Source organism: Lemur catta, chromosome 23, assembly GCF_020740605.2.
Source record: "Lemur catta isolate mLemCat1 chromosome 23, mLemCat1.pri, whole genome shotgun sequence".
NCBI lineage: Eukaryota > Metazoa > Chordata > Mammalia > Primates > Lemuridae > Lemur > Lemur catta.
Window position 1 is genome coordinate 19,716,834 of NC_059150.1, and position 20,286 is coordinate 19,737,119.

Consider the following 20,286-nt stretch of genomic DNA (forward strand, 5'->3'; position numbering starts at 1 on the left):
ATGAATGGGGGTGAATCACTCTTAGGTCACCTTAAGTACTAATTTCAACATGATTATCTGCACAGACAATCTGTGATGGCCGAATAAGTAAAAGAATGTACATAACATTTTTTAATTCATTGTTTTAGAAATCCATAGTTTATCTTGCTAGAGAAAATTCTAGAACGGATATAATGTGCCCAGTAAATCTCAAAGTCTAACAAGATCGAGGAAAAGCAGAGAGGAGACTTGTAGTTTTCTAAAATATTTTAGTATGCCGGCTGTTTCAAGCCTTACATGCCAGTGCCACAAAAGCCGTCTGCAGTCCAAGACACCGTCTGACTGTCTGTCTGAGTGCTCTCCTGCCCAGCCTGCTTGCAGCGGGGAGAGAGCAGCAGCGTGGGAGCCACATACAAGCTCGCTGTTCAGTGGTGCGGTGATGACATGAAAAATCCTGATTCCGCTTGGCAGCAACTTTCCACTATCTTGGCTGGCCTTAACCGTAATCACTGTGGTGTGTGGCGCTGGGACAGGATTATGGGGCTGGCTGGCAACCAAGAAACCAAAGAGCAGTCTATTAGGCCAGCAAAGGATGCCGTGTTGAGAATGCCACAGCCCCAAATGTCCACAACCACATTTTTCACAACTATCCAAGGAATTTAAGTTCCACTGTCAGTCTCTAGCAAATTCTGCCTTTTTTAAGACCCTGAAGAGCAGCGATTTCTCACTTAACACAGCTTTTGGGGAGAATGCCAATCAACCTACATCCGTAGACTCCCCTTTCTTAGAGTCAGGTCTCTTGCCTGTGAGAATAAGAAGCTTGCCCACTGCCTTCCCCATCCCCAAAACTTATGCCATCACTCTCAGGAAGAAAAGAGGCTGGAAAGAGCTGTGGGTCCCTACTGTCTACAATGTATGCATTCTGAGCTACCCTCATGGTTTTCTTGGGCTTGGCAGCCAAAATGGGGAAAGTTCCATGTAAGGAACCTCCTCTTTCCAGCCTGATACATCCCTCTGTAGGCCTTGACGTGATTCAACCTGGAAGGTAATGAGCTGTTCTAACGCAGACAAGGTGCCAATGAAATCAGGTGCTCATGAAAATGCTTCTGTGGCAGCAGCCTGCCCTCAGACTCAGTCTCCTGCCATACTCTTGGGGAGTCTGCAGCCCAGAATCATTAGTTACGATTTTATTCATGTGTCTGAAATACACATCTTCTAAAGGGTCTTCAAACGTTAATCAGAAAACCTTGGAAGGAGGAGGATTATTTTGCATTATATTTGCAGAGGAACAAATGCTCACCAGCTAAACGAAGAAGTCAGGGGACCAGCCTCAGCTTGCTGAATTTAACAAACAACTAAAACAATAATAACTGCTGCCTCAAGGAGGTGAAACATGTTACATAGTCATAAGTTCAGCCCTGGCAGGATGTTATGGAGGTATTAGTCAAAGTCTAAGTCTGAAAGGATTTCTCTATGGTGCTCCTAGAGAGGAAAAGAAATGCCCTCCAGCCAAATCTAAGGCTTAATTCATGCAAGAGACTTGGCTAAAGTCACCAACCACAAATGGCTGCATTTTCATGGATTTGAATGGCAGAAAGTTCCAGCGAATTAATTACAGCCACTCTATATTCTGCATGGGTTTTCATTATTGCCTATAACGAGAATCCTTTTTTACTTTTATGAACATTAAAACACAGCTTTCCTACCAGAGCTAAGAGAAAAGTAATATAATCCTGATCCTTTTACCACTAGGTCACTTGCTGGCAGCTTGCCAAGCTTGCTGGTTCCAAAAAGCAGTTACTACTTGGGCCCTAGGGCTCCTTAAGCAGCCTGAGGAGGGAGCAAGAGTCAGGACCACATGCCAGTGGGGGTAGGTAAGTCAAGTCCAAAACAGACAGCCAGGGGTGAATTGCAAGTGTGCACAGTGTGGGCCTCATGGGGACTTGGCTGCCTGGACAAAGTCCAGGGGACAGCAGCTACTCAGCTCTAACAGTAGTGGCTGTATACAAATGCAGGCCTGGCAAGGTCAGGTGCTAGTTACATGGGCATGTTTTGTTTGTGAAAAGTTATCAAGTTATACATTTATGATATACACACTTTTTGTATGTATATTACATTTCACCAAAAAGGTGTTTTTTGTTTTTTGTTTTTTGTTTTAAATGGGCTTAGGGTCAGATTTTCTAGAGGCCACGCTGGCTTTCACTGTGCCATCTGCGGCATAGTTGTAGGTGGGCTGGCAGTGTTCAAAGAACCTGGGAGAGAGAGAGATGGATTTAAAGATATCACACTTACGCAGAACAGGATATATAAAACATTCATATTTGGGTTGAAATGAAAAGGATATATGTATATGCATAGAAAGTCTCTAAAGGAATACACAAGAAACTTACTATTATTGGTCACTCTGGCAGGTGGTATGGAGAGGGGGGATTCACTTTTTATCATATTTCCAACTCATACTGTTTGAATTTTTTATTATGTGAGTATATTACTTTTCCACTTAAAAAGAAAAAGAGCAGCAAATTCTTAAAATAATTTAAAAGTATTTTTTAAATCCACAAGGACCTTCAGGGATTCAAATGTTTTAAAATCAACAATTTTTGATATGCTAACAATGTACCAATTAAATTCAATTGAATAAACAAGTCACTCCTTTGAGAGGAAAAAATGTCAAAACATATACAATACACACAGTTTGTAACTCCAGATGAAGAATGGCTATGATTTAAACACATGTAGTAAAATTTCTTCATAATCTGGTAACTGGGGCATACATCTAGTGACCACACTGTAGGCTAATAATTTTCTCTGACTTTAACTTCACTGTATGTTGTTATGTTTTATGAAGAAATGTGCAGGAACAAGCCTTATAATTTTCCTACTACAGCGCCTATACAAGCTGTATAATGGCGCTACTATACTGTGCCGTAGACTTGGAGACGGTGCTACACGGTGATACGACCCAAGTGCACATTTAAGTGTTGGAAAAAGGACCAAGGCACAACCAGCAGCTTTCCTAGTTACAAGGCTTTCATTGTTCCCTCCTAGAACCACCAGAGACAGACAAGCAAAAGGACCATAAGAAGCACATGCTTATATACCTGGAGTCACAAAGAAAGTTAGCGGCAGAATCATCTGGATAAAGGAGCTAAACACAGGGTCTGTGAAAACCAAACTCTGCTTAGAATAGCTGACATGCTCCTTTAAACCGTGAGGGGATATTTGTTATAAAATAATCATCATTAAAACAGCTACACAGGATTTAAAATCTAGAAACCAGTCATCTCATTCCAACACTGATTCACTGTGTAATTTACTGGGGGAAATCCCTGAACTGCCCTGTGCTTTAGACTTCTCATGCATGTGATTCAATAAAATAGAACGAGGACAAGTTAGGCATTTTTCCTAATTCTGCAGGCAGGCAATCTGTCATAACTGGAATAGGACTGGTGACATTTATTAGTCACTTCAATTTTTACCCAAAGGAAATACATAATTCTGAGGTCCAATTATCTTTTGAAATTTGGAGGTTGGGGGAAGGATTGGTAATTCCTCCAGTCATCTAAAATAAAGCTGAATTTAGGAGACAACCAAAGGTAAGACCACTAATTAAAAAGCCCGAAAAACTGACTCTGTTTTATCAGTATGAACCTGAAATTTAGTCAATATGTATACAATTAGTGCTGCCTTAATCCTTTGCCATTGGTAATACTTGAGAAATTTCTTTCTGTTCCTATGTGACTGTGATCACAGCAAGCGACCTGCATATTTATGTACAACCCACATATTTACTCTCATTCTGTCTCTATGCAACCTACCAAAATAGAGCAGAGTTCAGTAACTAGAAAGTGGCTGAGCTAAGTGATGAAATTATCAAGACAGCGGAAGGGAACCACTGAGTCCCTTGCATCACTCAAGCAGAAGCGACAATTCTCATTTGAAAGGAACACTGGAGCTCTTATCTTCTTAAGTTGGGTCAACTGACAGAAGCAAAAACTAGAACTAATTGATCTTTTCATGGTCTCAAACAGAGCATCTGTACCCAGTCTGTGACATGAGCTGCCTAGGTCATATTCTGGCTCCACCATGCACAAGCTTCGTGACCTCAGGCAAATTATTTACATTCTCTGTTCCTCAGTTTCCTCCTGCATAAACTGAGAGTGAAATTTAATGGCACCTCCACCTAGGGATGTTGTCTGGAGTAAATCAGTTATACCAAAGTGTTCAAAAAAGTGCCTCCATAAATGTTAGTTTTCATTACGTTGATAATTTTTTGTTGGAAAGAAGAAACTAAACTGGGTTCTTTGTGAACATTTTAAAAAATATTTTGAAAGAGAAAGGTAAAAGAGATGGGACAAAAAGGAAAAGATAGGATATAGCAACTATCATTTATTTAGTAGCATTTATATAAAAGACATTGTATATACATTGTCTCACTTGTGACAACTCTTTGAGGTAAGTGTTATTACTGGTCATTTTCAGATGAGGAAGCTATATCTTAGAGGTTCACTAATGTGCCCACAATCACACAGATTTGTGCCCTAGTCTATGTGACTCTAAGCCTGCATACTCTTTCTCTGTGCCAAACTATCAGGTTGGGAAAAATAAGGAAAAGGAGGAGAAAGGTGAGGAAAACAGACTAATGGAAAAAAGAGGACTAAAGTATTATCTACTTTTTCAGCCATAAGCTGAAACTTCTGTCCATATGGATAATGTACAGCATTTAATGTCAAGATTGTAATGAAAACATATTAATATGACACCATTCTCACCACTGGTGGTAAAAACTATCATTAGTATCACATTTTAGGAACATCTTATAAAAACATGTATATTCGTGTATCGAGTTAAACATTCACCAAAATGCTAGTGGTTGGTCATTAGAATGTGGAGATAAATTCAAGATGATCCTCAAACGATGCAGAAATAAAGTAGGGTGCAAAATGTTAGGACCAGTAACCCAGAACCAGTAGAAGTTCATCATTGTTTATGTTTGCATCAACTAAACTCATGTCTTTCCTTAAAAATCCATAAAATGGTTCCCAGTTTAGCATATTACTTTTTAAAACTCTACCAAATGAAGTACTCAAATCATTCTGCAGTTACCAAGCAGATACTGCCTTGTGCCTGCACAGACTCTCTGAATCCCAGCTGTCTTCCCACAAGCAACAGTAGGCTCTCCAAAACACAATCTTAATGTCTTGTTTGGAGCAAATGTTTTTCCCTGTGCAATGCTCCAGTTATCACTATCATGGTACTTGACCCCACTCCCCTTAATCATAGGTTTGGGAAGGGGTATGAGGTCAGGCTTCTCTCTATTGCTAAGGCCACTTGCTCATGGCTCCACTGAATTAAAGAGAACCCGCTAAAGTACACTGCCACATGTCACAACGCTTCACAGTTCCCTTCATCTCAGTACAATGCTGATTCTCATAAACTTAGTGCAGGTTTTAATTATGGTACAAGGCATATCTTCCTTATCACACAGTTGCAATATTTGAAAGAAAACAATTAGTTTGGTGGATTTTGAGATCAGACCAGTAAATGTAAAAAGTTCCTTTTTGCTGGTATAAAGTATCTCTGAAACATAACTTTTCGTTAATTCATCCTAATCTGAATAAGCTTGATGCTAACTAAGTGCAGACATTCTCTGCTAGCAGAATCTTTGAGGTCAGTTTGTTGGTACTCATTTCACTTATATGTGCAGTGCAGAACTGGTCCAGAACCCTAGGTAAGAAAAAATGTCATATGATGGGGAAGTCTGAATGTAATCAATGAGCCAGGCCCCTCAGTGACCCATCTAGAAGCGAAGTCTTATCGGGCACTCCTCCAGCGCTTCGTGGAGGTAAGTGGACGAATGAGAAGAGGAAGTCTGCACAGAGCGAGTTACTAAGATCAGATCCAAAGGAAGCTGGGACCCCAGGCTCTATAGACAACATAGTTCTGCTTTGTAAAGTTCTGATGGCTCACTGCAATTTTTGGCACTGGCATGTGCTGGCTTTGCAGAGTGGATTCCAGTCAGTTTAGCATCTCAGAATGTTGAATAGAGCTTGGGAATGAGAAACTAGAGGTAAGCAATTGGCAGAAACCCCTTAAAGCGGTAACATCCTAAGCTGAGGTACTGCCTCCCTTGGAGGGTTATATCCCAGAACTTTCTCAGGCAAATATTCCCCTAGTGCTAGTCTAGACGTCAGTATTTCTGGAGAGACCTTGTGGTATAATACAATTGGAGACTTGCAATCATTAAATCTGTCACTCACTTTAACTTCCCTGAGAGGAAACTCTGGTTAATGGCCCAGTACTATATTTTGCCTTGCTGTGCCCTATTTCTGGAACCTTCTTTTCCCAAGTTTTAATTGATTTCTATTCATCCTTCAAATCTCAGTTCAAAATAAGTGTCAGCTCCTCAAGAAGTCTTCCATGACCACACAACTGATTTAAAATCCTTTGGTTCTCCCCCAAACTCTTTAAATGCCATTCAGATCACCTCACACTGCCCAGCGAAAGGAGCCATATTTGTCTGTAAGGAACCACATCTTACTAAACTTTTTTCATCCCAAACTTGACTGGTTCTTACAAAAAAAGGTTATTAGGAGCATGTGCTTGTACAACCTCTTTGTGCCTCAGTTCTCCCATCTGTAAAAGGGTAAAATAATAGAATATACCTGATAGAGTCATCATGCAGATTAAACTAGAAAAATGAATGTAAAGTTCTTAGAAGAACCATGAGCTCTTGTGAAGTATTTGTGGAATTAATAAATAAATGTAATCTTGAGTAAGTCAATTACTTTAGACACAATTTCTTCTTCTGTGAAACAGAGATAATTTTATTTCTTCACAAAATGGCAGTTAGGATCAAATGAGAAAACAGTTGATGAAAGTACTTTGAGAGCTGTAAAGAACTATTTAGAAACTGGCATTTGTATAATAACAATACCTAATAATAACCTAATAAATTATACAGGGTTTCTAAGACATAACCAATATTTTTTCAAAGAAGAATCTTCAGTGACTGATTCAAAGGTTGCCAAAGGCCCTTGAGATTCTCCTTTAACTTTCCAACACTGGCCATAAAGGAAAATAGATTCCAAAGGTCTATTCTGAATTGGAAACCTACCCATCTAAATATTAATAAATAGAACACCAATATCCATATAATCTTGGACATCCAGGGAATTTAGGATATACATTGATGCTAGTTGATCCTAATCCTACCGTAAAATATATAAAATTCAAGAACCAGAAAGAATTTTTGAAGTAATTTATTCCAATTCCCTCATTCTATTGATGAGGAAACTGATGCCTATCAATCCCAAGCAACCGGCCCAAAATCACCCATCAAGCTAGTGATAAATAACTCAAGACTCCTAATTTGTAGTTTATAGCTTAATATAAGTTTTATTTACGTCATATTCCCATTACCACTACCTTTTTAGGGCAATCTTTAGGGACAAGCTTGGGTTCAAATTTCAGTTTTGCCATTTCTTAATTCTGTGACTTTAAGTGAATTACTGAAATGACCCAAGCCTCAATTTCTTCATTCATAAAATAAGGATCATAGCACTGCTCTGAAAAGTTTACTGTGTGATAAGGAAGGTAATGTCTGTAAATTAGGTAGGAAAGCTTGGTACCTGTTTCATCACTCACTAACTTCTTATAGTAAATATTGTAATGTCCTTAAAAATTAAATAGTGCATAAAGGCCAGGACCATATTGTAAGACATCTCTTTTGGAAAAAGCAACTAAGAGAACTGACATTGGTGAAATTTTCTTTTGGTATTGAAGTGGTTAAAAAAAAACTCCTTCCTTCTGATTTAAAACCTGGCTGTCCGAGCGCTCCCACTTTTCACATAATGTGCCCTTCTCCGTGGAGGCAGTCAAGGAAAGCAGCAGCTCAGCGCAGTTCTGTACCGTGTTTGCTCTCGCACCTCGGCACCTCTCCCTGCAGGTACCCAGGACTGCCAATTCCAGCGGCTGCTTTTACTCCTCCTGCTCCTCCTCCTCTCCACCGCTGCTTTAAGGAGGTATCTCGTCTGAGAACAGCTCCCTTTACCAACACAAACTGGAAAGGGCTCCAGAGTGACCGGGGCTCTGTCTTCCTCCGGGGACCCGGCAGCCCATGTCCCCTGGCCCCTTAACAGCTCGCCCGGCCACCAACTTCGTCTCCCACTGATAACTTGCGTTTATAAAAGGTGGGACACTGGACCGAGTTCTACAGGTGGGGCGGGCAGCCACCCCCACTGACCCCCTGGGCCTCTCCCCAGGACCAGAGGTCTTTCTTCTGGGGACAAAACTTGACTGTTTGTCTTTCCGAGTTTGCATTTGCGGCAGGGAACGCGCCCCGGGAGGACGCACAGGCGGGACAGCCTGGAGCGCCCGGAGGAGACGGGACCCACGCGGGTGGCGTACTCGGGGAGACTCCGCGGGCCCCGCCCGATCTCCATCCCTGGGTCCGGTCCCCCCTGGAGACCCGGGAGCCACATTTGGAGCCTCTGAGGTGGGAGCAGAAGCCGGGCGGGAAGTCAGCGCAGCGCACTCTCCGCCACCCCAACCACTGCGGACCCCTACGTCCCGTGCCAACGCAGTTACTTCCCATGTGTCGCGTCTGGAGGGGAAGACAGCGACAGGCGCTCTATCCCGTCACTTCAGGGCTGGGGTATGAGATGGGGAAAGAGAAAACCTTGAGAGTTGAAGCCCTCTCGGGGCGTCGCCCCAAGCCGCCCGTGGCAGGCGGAAGGAGGAACGATGCCACCTAATCCCCACGCCGCCCACACGGGCTCAGGTGGGCCCCCGATCCGCGTTGGCACCCCGCGCGCACAGGGCAGCGCGACCTTCCCCTGCCCGACCGCCCGCCCCGCCCCGGACTCCCGCGGGCCGTGCGGGAGTGCGCGCGCCCGGGTCCCCGCGCGCCCTCGGCGGCGCCCCCGCCCGCTCACCAGATGGCCATCCTGCTCTTGGGGTAGTCCAGGCGCTCCAGGCAGCCGAGGAAGTGCGGCAGCGTGTGCGCGGCGTTGCGGGCGAGGACGGCCACCAGCACCGTGGGTCTCTGCAGGGGCGACTCGGGGAACACCACCGCCTCCTCGTCACCGTCCTCCGAGTCGGGCTCGGCGGCAAAGCGCGCCCGGCAGCCGCCGCGGAGCAGGGCCGAGGACAGGAGCAGCAGCGAGCAGGCGAGGCTGGCGGCGGGGCGCGCAGCCATGTTCCGGGCCGGGGCGGGCGGCGGGGACGGCCCCAGGGCGCCCGAGGCCGGCGGGGGGCGGCGGCGGCTCCCCGGGAGCGAGGAGGCTGCAAGGGGCGGCCGGGGGATGCGGGTCGCCCGGCCGGTGGGCGCGCGCGCTGGCACCGACGTCTGCAGCCGCCGGGACCCCCCGCCGCCACCGCACTCCCAGGCCCCGACGCGGGCGCGCACCGCGTACCTGCTGCCGCCGGGCTGTTTGTCCTCGGTACTGCGGAAAGTTCCTCCAGTCCAGGCTCGGCTGTACAGCTGAGGTCTGTGGCTTCCCCCAGGGCTGTGAGGTGTGGCCGCGTCTGCCAATGGGCGTGTGCGTGTGTGTGTGTGTGTGTGTGTGTGTGTGTGTGTGTGTACATAACGGCACAACCCCAAGAAGATTTATTCTGCCTTTGCAAACCGCAGTCTGAAGTCCTTCACAGTGATGCAATGTGCCCACGTTTTCATAACGCACCTATTAACGAATGAGCAGAGCTCTAAAATAGAAAGTCACCTCGACTGTTCACGACTACGACAAACCATTGTTTAGCCCCCACAAAGGCAGCATGTTATACCGTCAACTTCTCCTGAAATTCATTCTTGACTGAAGAGACACGCAGCAATACAAAGTTTGAAGACTTGGAGAATTTCAGAGCCAGATCGGACCCCTGAAAATAAAATAAGCCCCTTTCTACTCCTAACCCAGGGACCTAAACTCGCTCACACGATGGCATCTGAAGCAGCAGATTCACTTAGATGGTTTTCTTTTTCCTTAATGACGCAAACTAACAAAGAATAACAAAGAGAGGAAAATACATTCATGTTGGAGAGCAGGAGAGAGGTAAGGAAGAAGAGAAGAGGTGAAGGAAGAACACAATTAGCACATAAAATGAAATGGCTGGGATACACTGCTAAAGGACATAAGCTCTTGAAGATAAAAGGGAAGCAAATATTGAAATATGAAGTTCCTTCTTTGTGGAATTGTGTACCCTTTTGATCTGTGAGAGTGTACAGGGTGAGCTGGTGCCACTGCTCATTCATGACCTCCAATCCCAACTGGCCCTCAGCTCTGTTCCAAGGTCTTTTTACTAGTTGGATCAATCCTTCTCAGCAGCTGTGTGAGTCTTCCCTCACTCTCCTTTGACCCCCTCACTCCCTCAGAAGTGTATATCACCTCCTTCATGAAACTCCCTCAACACCCCCGTCTCCGGCTATTAATAACACCCAGGGTCTTTGATACCATCCTCTCCCTTTCTAGTCCATGATTTTTCTCCGTTATTTTCTCCACTTTCTACTGAATCTTCACCTGATCCCTCTCTATTGAATCATTTCTTTCAAGCTAAAAACTTGGTTAGTCTTCTCTTATCCTTAAAAAATAATTTTTCTAATCCTGTGTCTTCTATTAGCAGTCTCCTCTCTTGGCCAAGCTACTTGAGAGCGGGGTCTACACTTGTTTTCTACATTTCCTCATCTTCCATCTTTCCAACCACCGTGCAAAGTGGCTTCAGGCCTCTCCACTGAAACTATTCTAGCAAAATCCACAGGTAACTCAGTATGGGTGGATTCAGCGAACTGTCTTCGGTTCTCACTTTCCTGGACCTCTGTTACATAATCTCCCCTCCTTGTTCTCCTCTGATTCTACTTGTCTCGAAGCCAATCCCCTTCACTGAGTGCCTGTCCACTGTGTGCTACTCTTCTCACTCCATATAGTCTCCTGGGGTGTTATCATCCTGAAATCTGTATTTCCTGCCCAAATATCTTCTCTAACATTCATACTTTTATATCAAACAGCCGACAGACATTTCCTCCCCTCTATCCTCCTTCAGGAGCCATTCCTGCTTTCAAGGGCTGACAGTCTTGTAAGGAAGGCTGAGAGTTAAACATCTGTTAGAGGTATCATGACAGATGTATGTACCAGCTACAGTGGAGGGACAGAGGAAGACACGGTCACTTCTACAGGGAACTATTAGGTTTCATTGAGATGTTCTCCATGTTGTTCTGTCTTCCTTCTTTCCCTTTCTTGACCTGTGTCCCTCTCGTCTTTTACACTAAAATCCCCACTCCTCAGCAAAACTGGATTTAATATTTATCATTTGATCACCTTACTGCAAGCAAAGGGAGTTTAAAGCTAGGAAACTACGTTTCTGTCTTATTTTCCTTCTGTTACCTTAAGTCAGCAATTTCTCTAAGTCCATTTTTGCAAAGACTGAAGAAGCACCTAAAAGTATCCCTATACTGAGGTCCCTATGGTCTCTAATGGCATTATAATAAAAATCAAATCCACGGAGTTCTCCTAAAATAATTACACCCTGATCTTTAGATGAAATCAAAAGTTTTCCAGCCATATAACTTGCAAAATACCTACTTAAAGCTTTTAATCCATTTAGAGTGCTCATTTAGTCACTGAGAATATTATGGTCATGACAGGGTGTGTAACAGCAGATCATTTTAAACACAGGGGCAGGGGGTAAGAAGGGAGGAAGGGAAGCATGGGAAAGGTTGAGTCCCCATTTTACTAACAGATCTATTCCATAAGTTCTTTAGAAATCAGTGATATGACTCTTGGATGTTTTTCCCCCCTCATAGAATCAATATTATAAGACAGTAAATTTGTAAAAACTAGTTTAAAAATAAAATCCAATTATATTTTACTCTTTCCATGGAAAATTGATTGAATGAAAAGCCAGGGTTGTACACATACATCTCTTTGTCTCCACTGCCAATAGACTGGCCCAATAGTTCCCATAGCCAGTTGGAAGTGAGCACTTTCTCTCATATCCCCTCCCCACACTGTTCCAGCACAGAGGGCCTTCTTCTGGGACTGTCACACTTAGTGCAGCTGTGGTGGAGGCAGGGCCTCTGAGATGGTTAGAGGACTTCTTGTAGAAAAGATTTTCAAGGTGTCTGTGGCTCCAGCAGCCAAGAAGAGGAGGAAATAAATGTCTTTGGGGCATATGTAATGTGCTAGAAGGAGCAATAGATGCTTGGAGTTGGAGCTGAATTTCTGTCTCACTTGTGTCCCTTATTCTCTGTGTGACATTGGAGACTTGACCTCTTTGAGCATCAGTTTCTTCCAGTGTATAAAAGTTTTAAATGCCTGAATACTTTTCCTCTGGAAAAAGGGGAAGAAAGTGGCCTGTCCCCATAGTCCTGGGGAGAGTTGGCAGAGGGAGTCTCTTGGCTGAATTATCCAGGCTTGTTTCTTCTGTACCAAAATACCTTTCTTTCACTAGCTGGACTGTTTTACTAACTTATCTTATCCTGTTTAAAATCCTACAATGTAAAATTCACTTGAGTTGACAAGTATGCCAATTTCAAAATACTTCAGAGAAGAATATCAGGCAATCTCTTCTGTCCTTCCTATGCTTGTGTGAATTATGAAATCAGATTTCTTAATCTCAACAACTAAACTGAGATTCATTATAAGAAGCTTTGATGAAGGGAACTGAATGGGATCTTCATTTGGAGCATTGAACTCTTTGATGACAAAGCAAGTCCTTGCATTTCTGATATGTGGGCTGCAGACTCTGGGTTCTAGAAAGGGAGAGAATATGGGGCAAGGGGAAGAGCAGTAACTGAGGTGGGAAAGGTTGAAGTTCAACTGTCTCAATATCAAAGTTTTGTCTATGTTCTTTGTGCATCCAAGAACTATATAATAGATACTACAGAAAAATGTTTATCAATTCTAAACAAATTAAAAATATACTCCTATATCTCATTTAAGAAGAATAGATGTGTCTCTTAAATGGTGTTTACTCATTTACTCAGTGCCTACCCTGTGCCAAGGTACAGGTGCTGAAAATGCATGGGTAATTAAGATATATCATATGAATGAATAAATATGATAAATTGTTATATGTGTTATGATGAAAAAAGGAGCACAAGGAAGGAAGTGGAGATGGTTAGAAAACGTTTTATTAAAGAGATGCCTTTTAACTGGGTATTGAAAAGTGAGCAGTATGTATTAGAGAAAGGACAGTGAGCAGAAGAGGAGACGGGTTGGAAACAGCTTAACACATTTGAGAACTTCAGTGAATAGAGCATGGCTGGAGAGTAGGATGGGAAGTAGAAAGAGGGAAAGCTGGAAAATTATATGATTTTATATTTAATCATTTCTTAAAAATGGGCAAAGGACTTGAATAGACATTTTTCCAGTGAAAATATACAAATGACCATAAGCACATGAAAAATTGCTCAACATTATTAATCATTAGGGAAATGCAAATCAAAACTATGAAATACCATCTTATACTCATTAGAATGGCTATTACCAAAAAACAGAAAATAACAACTGTTGGTGAGGGTGCAGAGAAACTGGAATACTTGTGCCCCGTTGATGGGGATGTAAAATAGTACAGCTGCTGTGGAAAACAAGATGGCAGTTCTTCAAGAAATTAAAAATCAAATTAACCATATGATCCAGCAATTCCACTTCTGAGTATAGACCAAAACAATTGAAAGCAAGGTCTCAAAGAGATATTTGTATACCCACGTTCATGGCAGCATTATTCACAATAGTTAAAATGTGGAAGCAACCCAAGTGTTCATCAATGTATAAACGTGTAAGCAAAATGTATACACAATGGAATATTGTTCAGCCTTAAACAGGAAGGAAATTCTGACATACACTATAACATGTAACCTTGAGGATAATATGCTAAGTGAAACAAGCCAGTCACAAAAAGACAAATACTGTATGATTCAACTTATATAAGGTACTTAGAGTACTCAAAATTGTACAGACTGTTCACTTAAAAATGGTCAAGATGGTAAATTTTATGTTATGTGTGTTTTACCACAATTAAAAAACTGGCAAAAATCAATCAATGCAATTTACCATATTAACAAACTTGAAAGGAAAAACCATGAGATCATAATGAGAGATGCAGGGAAAACATTTTACAAATCCAAGATGCAATTCTCATAAAAATTCTCAGCTATATCGGAGTAGAAGTGAACGTCCTCAACTTGATAAAGGGCATGTACAAAAAGCTACAGCCTGACATCATCCTTAATGGTGAAAGACTGAAAGATCAAGAAAAAGACAAGAATGTCAGCTCTTAGCACTTCTTTTCAATGTCATACTGGAGATTTTAGACAGGGAAGGAAGGAACGAAGAAAGAAAGGAAGGAAGGAAATATTTTAGCATGAATGTGGAGGGGAGGCTCTAAAATTCAGTGATTTATTAACATCTGTTTTATTACAGGATTAAAAAAATGTTGAAAATGGAACAAAAAAAAAAAAAGAAAGAAAAAGCCACTCATAATCCACTACCCCACCACAAACATTATTAAAATTTTGGGGTAATTTTAATATAGCATTTTTAATTTGCAGATTTGCAATGTGGGTTTGTACTCAGTTCTCCTTGGTGAAACTCAATATTTATGTTGATAACATGTTGAAAAAATACTGAGCTAGAGATGGGATATATTTTGGACCATGAATTACTTTCAATGCCTATTCGTGTTTACAAAGTCAGGTATTATTTCAGGCTGCATATATGTGTCTGTTTACTTATAGAAATTTCCAACTTATTATTCCCTTGTATTCTCAATCTTAGAAAAATTTTAATAAAAATATTTAATAAACATGAAATATATTTTATAAGCTAATATATATAATCCATATACTTAATATATTAATTTAAATACTACTAATAAAAATAAATGTCCATATACTTGGCACCCACTTTGAGATACAGAACACGACCATTGACTTTGAAGTCCTCTGTGGGTACTTCTTATGGCAATGCTTTGTCTACTCCCCACAGATAAGCACAAGACTGAATTTTGTGATTATCAGTCTCTTAATTTTGTTTAGAACTTCACTTCCTGATTAATTTTATGTGTCAAATTGGCTGGGCTAGTGTGCCCAGTTGCTTGTTCAAACCAGTCTAGATGTTGCTGTGAAGTATTTTTCCAATGTGATTAAAATTTAAATCAGTACACTTTGAGTAAAGCAGATTACCCTTCATAATGTGGGTGGGCCTCTCCCATAAGTTGAAGGCCTTAAGAGAAAAGAATGGGATCCTCTGAGAAGGAAGGAACTCTGCCTCCAGACTGCCCCTGAACTCAAGACTGTCTCCAGCCTGCCAGCCTGCCCTGCAGATTTCGGACTTCCCAGCCCCAACAATCACGTGAGCTAATTCCTTAAAACCTCTCTCTCTCACTCTCTTCATATTTTATATATATTTAAAATATATATATAATATATATATCCTATGTGTGTGTGTATATATAGGATATATCTCCTTATTGGTTCTGTTTCTCTGGAGAACCTTGACTAATATATTTCTTAAATATGTGTTAATTTTGCCTGCATTTGAATTTTTGTCACATACCATACAATTCATCTATTTAAATATACAATTCAATGGTTTTTATGCATAGTATATTCATAGTTATGCTATATCATCATAATCAATTTTAGTACATTTTCATCACCCTCAAAAGAAACTTGTACTCATTAGCAGTCAATCCTCTTTTTTCCCAGCTCTCCCTACTCTCTCACTAATCTACTTTCCGTCTCTGTAGATTTGCCTATCTTAGACATTTTATATAAATGGAATTACACAATACGTGATCCTTTGTGATGAGCTTCTTTCACTAACCATGTTTTCAAGGTTCATCCATATTGTAGCATTTATCAGTACTTTATTCCTTTTAATTGGTGAATAATATTCCATGGTATGAACATACTACATTTCATTTATACATTCATTAGTTGATGGACATTTGGGTTGTTTACACTTTTGAACTATTATGAATAATGCTATATTTGAATTTTATATACATTAAATGATACCTTATATGTTCTTCTGTGATTAACATTTATGAATGTACATTAACTTTTTTTGAGATTCATTCACGTTGTTGATTGAAGCGCTCTCTCTATATTTTAAATAATTTCTTTTAAAAAATTGTAATCAACTCAATCAATTTATTTCACAACCACTAATAGGTCCTGGGACTTCATTTAAAAAACATTGCTCTAGGATATACACCTGAGAGTAGAATTGTTGAATAACAGGATTTGTGAATCTTTCTTTTGCTCTACTTTTCAGCCGAGTCTTGGCTTTTGTTGCTAATCTGGTGGGTATATTATGGTATCTTCTTGCCTCAATTTGCATTTTCTCACTCAACCAAGGCAGTTGAGCACCAGTACATGTTTGCTGGCCATTTATGTATTTTTTTTTCCATTTATTCCCATTTTTTTCTCATAGGGGGCACTTTGTTTTGTTACTTAATTGATTTTTAGGAGTTCTGTTTAAATTATGAGTATCTTTTCTTTTAATTACATGTTGCAGATCCCTTCTCCAAGTCTATAACTTCCTCTTCCCCACTCTCTTTATATCAGAAATTCTTGAAATACAGTCAAATTTATCAAACTTTTTTCATATGGCTTTTGTGTCTTGTTTAAGAAATCCATCTCTATCTTGGGGTCATAAAATATTCTTTTGTATTTTCTCCTAAACATTTAGAAGTGTTTGCTTCCATACCATATATTGAATCATCCTTTTTTATCTTCCCTTCCTGCACTGTGATGTCACCTCCTTCCACATTTGTATGGGCTTGTTCCTTGGCTCCCTATTTTGTTCCATTGGTTTATTTTACCTGTCCTGAACCAATATCATGTACTTATAATTACAGACCTTTATAAGAAGTTCTCTCCTTTTGTACATCAGAAGAGTTTTAGTTATTTTTGGCCTTTATGCCCACATTTCAGAATCAGTTTATCAAATATTAGGAAAATCCCTATTAGGATTTTGATTGGCATTGCTAGAATCTATGGATCAATTTGGGGGAAATTGCCTTTTGTACAATATTGAATCCTTCTCTCCAGAAACATAGCGTGTTTTAGGTTACCATTTTAGGTTATTTATTTAGGTCTTCTCTAATTATCTTTAGTAACATTCATAATGTTCTCCATAAAGTTCTTGCTCATCTTTATCCTAGGTACCTTACTTTTGTTTTTTTTTTGTTCTAAATATAAGCAGTCCTTTAAAAATCAAATGAACTATATCTTGATTTTGTAAATGGGGAATTTAAATCATACTCTTAAATTTATGAAAGAAGGTGGAGAGAACATAATTTGGATTATTCTAAATTCGTTTCTATATTTAGATACCTCTCATATATGCATACAAACAGTAAAATATAGCTTTCTAAATATTTTACTAGAATTATTAACACTTTACTTATTCTTGAAATATACAGAATGGTAAATTGTATGTTTCGTGTACAAAAAAAAGGAACAAGGCATATCTGAACATTCTTAAAACTAATGAATGAAAAGCTGATCCAGAATGCTAGCCTACATTTTTCACGTTGGGATCACTGTCTTATACAATACTGTATAAAAGCTTTTTCTTCTTGTTGTTGTTCTTTTATTTTTTTAAAGCACACTAAAGATTCATATCACAATTCAGTGTTCATTTTCCTTTTGAGACTCTTACTGAATTAATGTCTCTACCTAGACATTACAGACTTTTTTTTGTAGGAATAAAATAGTCTGGCTCAGGAAATCAAGTTGGGAAATCAGTTCAGCAAGTGCCAGATTACATTGGATTTGATTAAATCCAGTATACTCGGGGGGAATTTTATCTGTTATTTCTTACCTAGCTTTTTTTTCCTAACCACTTTGGTTCTTTAATAGAGTGAGCTATTAAAGCATTTACAAAAGGAGAAATCCTCCAGGCTACCGGAGGCTGAAACTCTCCCCTGTTCTCTGGTGGATTTCACTCTAGATTGCTATGATAGCCATTTGGATTCTATACTTTAAAGACTAGGCTGTCTAAGTGTTCTCAAATCCTTTGTGTTCATTCTTAGCCATTCCCAATCACCAAGACCTATTTAAAAGTTTTCATTGCTTAACATGGAAGCCAAGAGACACTTAATTTTCATCCTTTAACTCTTTTAAATAGACAATAACATTAAAAGTTAAAAGGATTTAATATTTTAAATTAATATTCAGCATGCATGAATGTATCATGTTTTTTTCTAAGCAATAGTATTTTATCTATTTGCCAAAGGATGGCATTCATCTGTTATTTTTGTGGTTTATGGTTTTTTCTTCATGCTTCTAGGTTTCCCTACCCTACATTTTTTTTCTTATGCTTAAACTGAAGATCTTCCCTTGAACATATTTGAACTTTGTTAGCATAGTACCTAATCCCTTACTCATTTATAAAATTTCTCCTGTACTCAGATTAGCAACAAATGCTCTTAATGCTTCTATAAATGCCATCATAGGAACTAATTTGGATCTTTAGGGTCAGAGAGAAAGATTTATTCACTTCCAATCATTTTAATTAGTGTCAGTAAGTGTCCCTAGTTACTGTAATCCTTCATCAAGGATAGTTATATGTGAGAATCCTTACCTGTTAGTTTCAACATCTGATTTGGCTTAGGGTCAGACTTTAAAGAATGTAATACATTTTTTTGATTTTCACATGTGAGATAATTTTGGATAGTATTCTGGACTTTATTATGAGTGTTAAATTATGGAGAGTCTGAATTCTACTATTTTTCTCTGATGAGTGTTATTTCCTTTCTATTAATATTAGCAGGTACTTTTCTTGATGGGATTTGAACTGCAAACTCTCTTCCTTGGGGGGCAGAGTCATTGAGGGGCTGTGATTCTATTTTGGGTGGTTCAGGATCCGTCAGAGATGTGAATTGACAGAGTTTGGGAATCCACTCTTTAACTCCTTCCTTGGGATTTCCTAATCTCTTCAGCATTCAAAGTTTTCTGGCTTCATTTTTCTGGTTCCTCAGATAAGAAAAATAGATAGGTTTTCTACATGCACCCTGCTGCTGCAAAGCCTGCCTCTGGGACTGCACTTAGCCCCAAGCTAAATACCAAGGAGAGGGGAACTGTCTTGTAGAGTTCCTTATCTGCACTTCTCCAAGCAAGCTTGCCCTTCCTACCAGTCTGCTGTTCATATTCCAGTATATTCAGGTAGTTGCTTTTTGTATTACGTCCAAGTTTTACAGTTGTTTTCTGCTGGAGTATAGTCCAGTAGGGTCTTAGTCTACCACATTTGGAAGTAGAACTTCTGTCCTGCCTGGTACTTTGAATTTTAAGTCATTTCTTGCTCTGGTTAATGCAATAGCTTCTTAACCAGTCCCTGCTTGCACCCCTCCCTTCCCCTCCTTCCCATCTATTCTCAACACATGAATCAGAGTGATCCTATTAAAACATAACAGGAGCTTCAATGGCTCCCCATCTCACTCACAGTAAATTAAAAAATGTTTAAAATGTCCTGCTCTGCCTGTCTGAAATTCCTCATCCTTGGTTTCCAGGTTACATGCTTTTCTGGTCTGTTTTCTACCTCTCTGAACATTCATTCAACTCGTATTTCCTCTAATCTTTAAAGGTGGGCCCACTCTAAAAATGTGGTTCTACTTTAGACTTCTATGACAGGGCAATGCATGAGGATTTTCCTGTGCCAGGGCCCCAGTGCTGAAGGCAACGAGGACTTCAGTATTCCCCCTTTCTCAAATGAGCTACAGGCAGCACTGGCTTAAGGAGGGTTAAGAGCTCCCGGGCTCAGGCTACTCTAGGACATTTTTCACTCTAGAATCTGCCCAGATGTGAATAAGCGCAGCGCGAAAGTAGGGTTCGCGCAGACTCCAACTACCCTCGCTACAGGGAAGAGAGGATCCAACTTTCCTCCCAGCTCCTGAGCCCCCGCGGGCGGCCGGGAAGCGGAACCCAGGCGCGCGCGCCCCAGCTTCTGGCCGGGCGCGGGTCCCGGTGCACCACGGGCGCGCCACGCCGGCCAGCATGGAGGACGGCGGCGATTCGGAGCCGACCCCCGGCTGCAGCGGCCTGGGCCCGGGCGGCGTTCGCGGTAGCGGCGGCGTTCACACGTGGGCCCCTGAGGACGCCTGGATGGGCTCCCACCCTAAGGTCAGGAGGCGCGAGGGGAGCGGCGCGCGGGCGCGGCCCCGACCCGAGCGGGACTCGCGGGCTGCGCTCCCCCTTTCTGCCTGCGGACGGCGGAGGACGCGGCCCCTTCGGCGCGGGGCGCCGGTGTGCACCTCTGCCAGCCAGGACGGCAGTGTCAGTTTTGCTTGTTTAAACGAATCGAACTA

The 20,286-nt window shown here is 41.2% G+C and overlaps 2 protein-coding genes across 4 annotated transcripts in view; one reads left to right on the forward strand and one right to left on the reverse strand.

Annotated features, from left to right (window-relative positions):
- Positions 1-9,284, reverse strand: part of COLGALT2 (collagen beta(1-O)galactosyltransferase 2) — an 85,777-nt gene extending 76,493 nt beyond the window's left edge. Inside the window, exon 1 of the mRNA XM_045536391.1 lies at positions 8,916-9,284. Within this exon, the coding sequence (XP_045392347.1) occupies positions 8,916-9,178 (263 nt within the window). The 5' untranslated portion in view covers positions 9,179-9,284. The remainder of the gene's footprint in view (positions 1-8,915) is intronic.
- Positions 9,285-19,887: 10,603 nt separating this feature from the next.
- Positions 19,888-20,286, forward strand: part of TSEN15 (tRNA splicing endonuclease subunit 15) — a 42,396-nt gene continuing 41,997 nt past the window's right edge. For 2 of the 3 annotated variants that reach the window (XM_045536393.1, XM_045536392.1), the window contains exon 1: positions 19,888-20,101. In XM_045536393.1, the coding sequence (XP_045392349.1) occupies positions 19,976-20,101 (126 nt within the window). In that variant the 5' untranslated portion in view covers positions 19,888-19,975. The remainder of the gene's footprint in view (positions 20,102-20,286) is intronic. The other variant, XM_045536395.1, reaches the window with a different exon arrangement.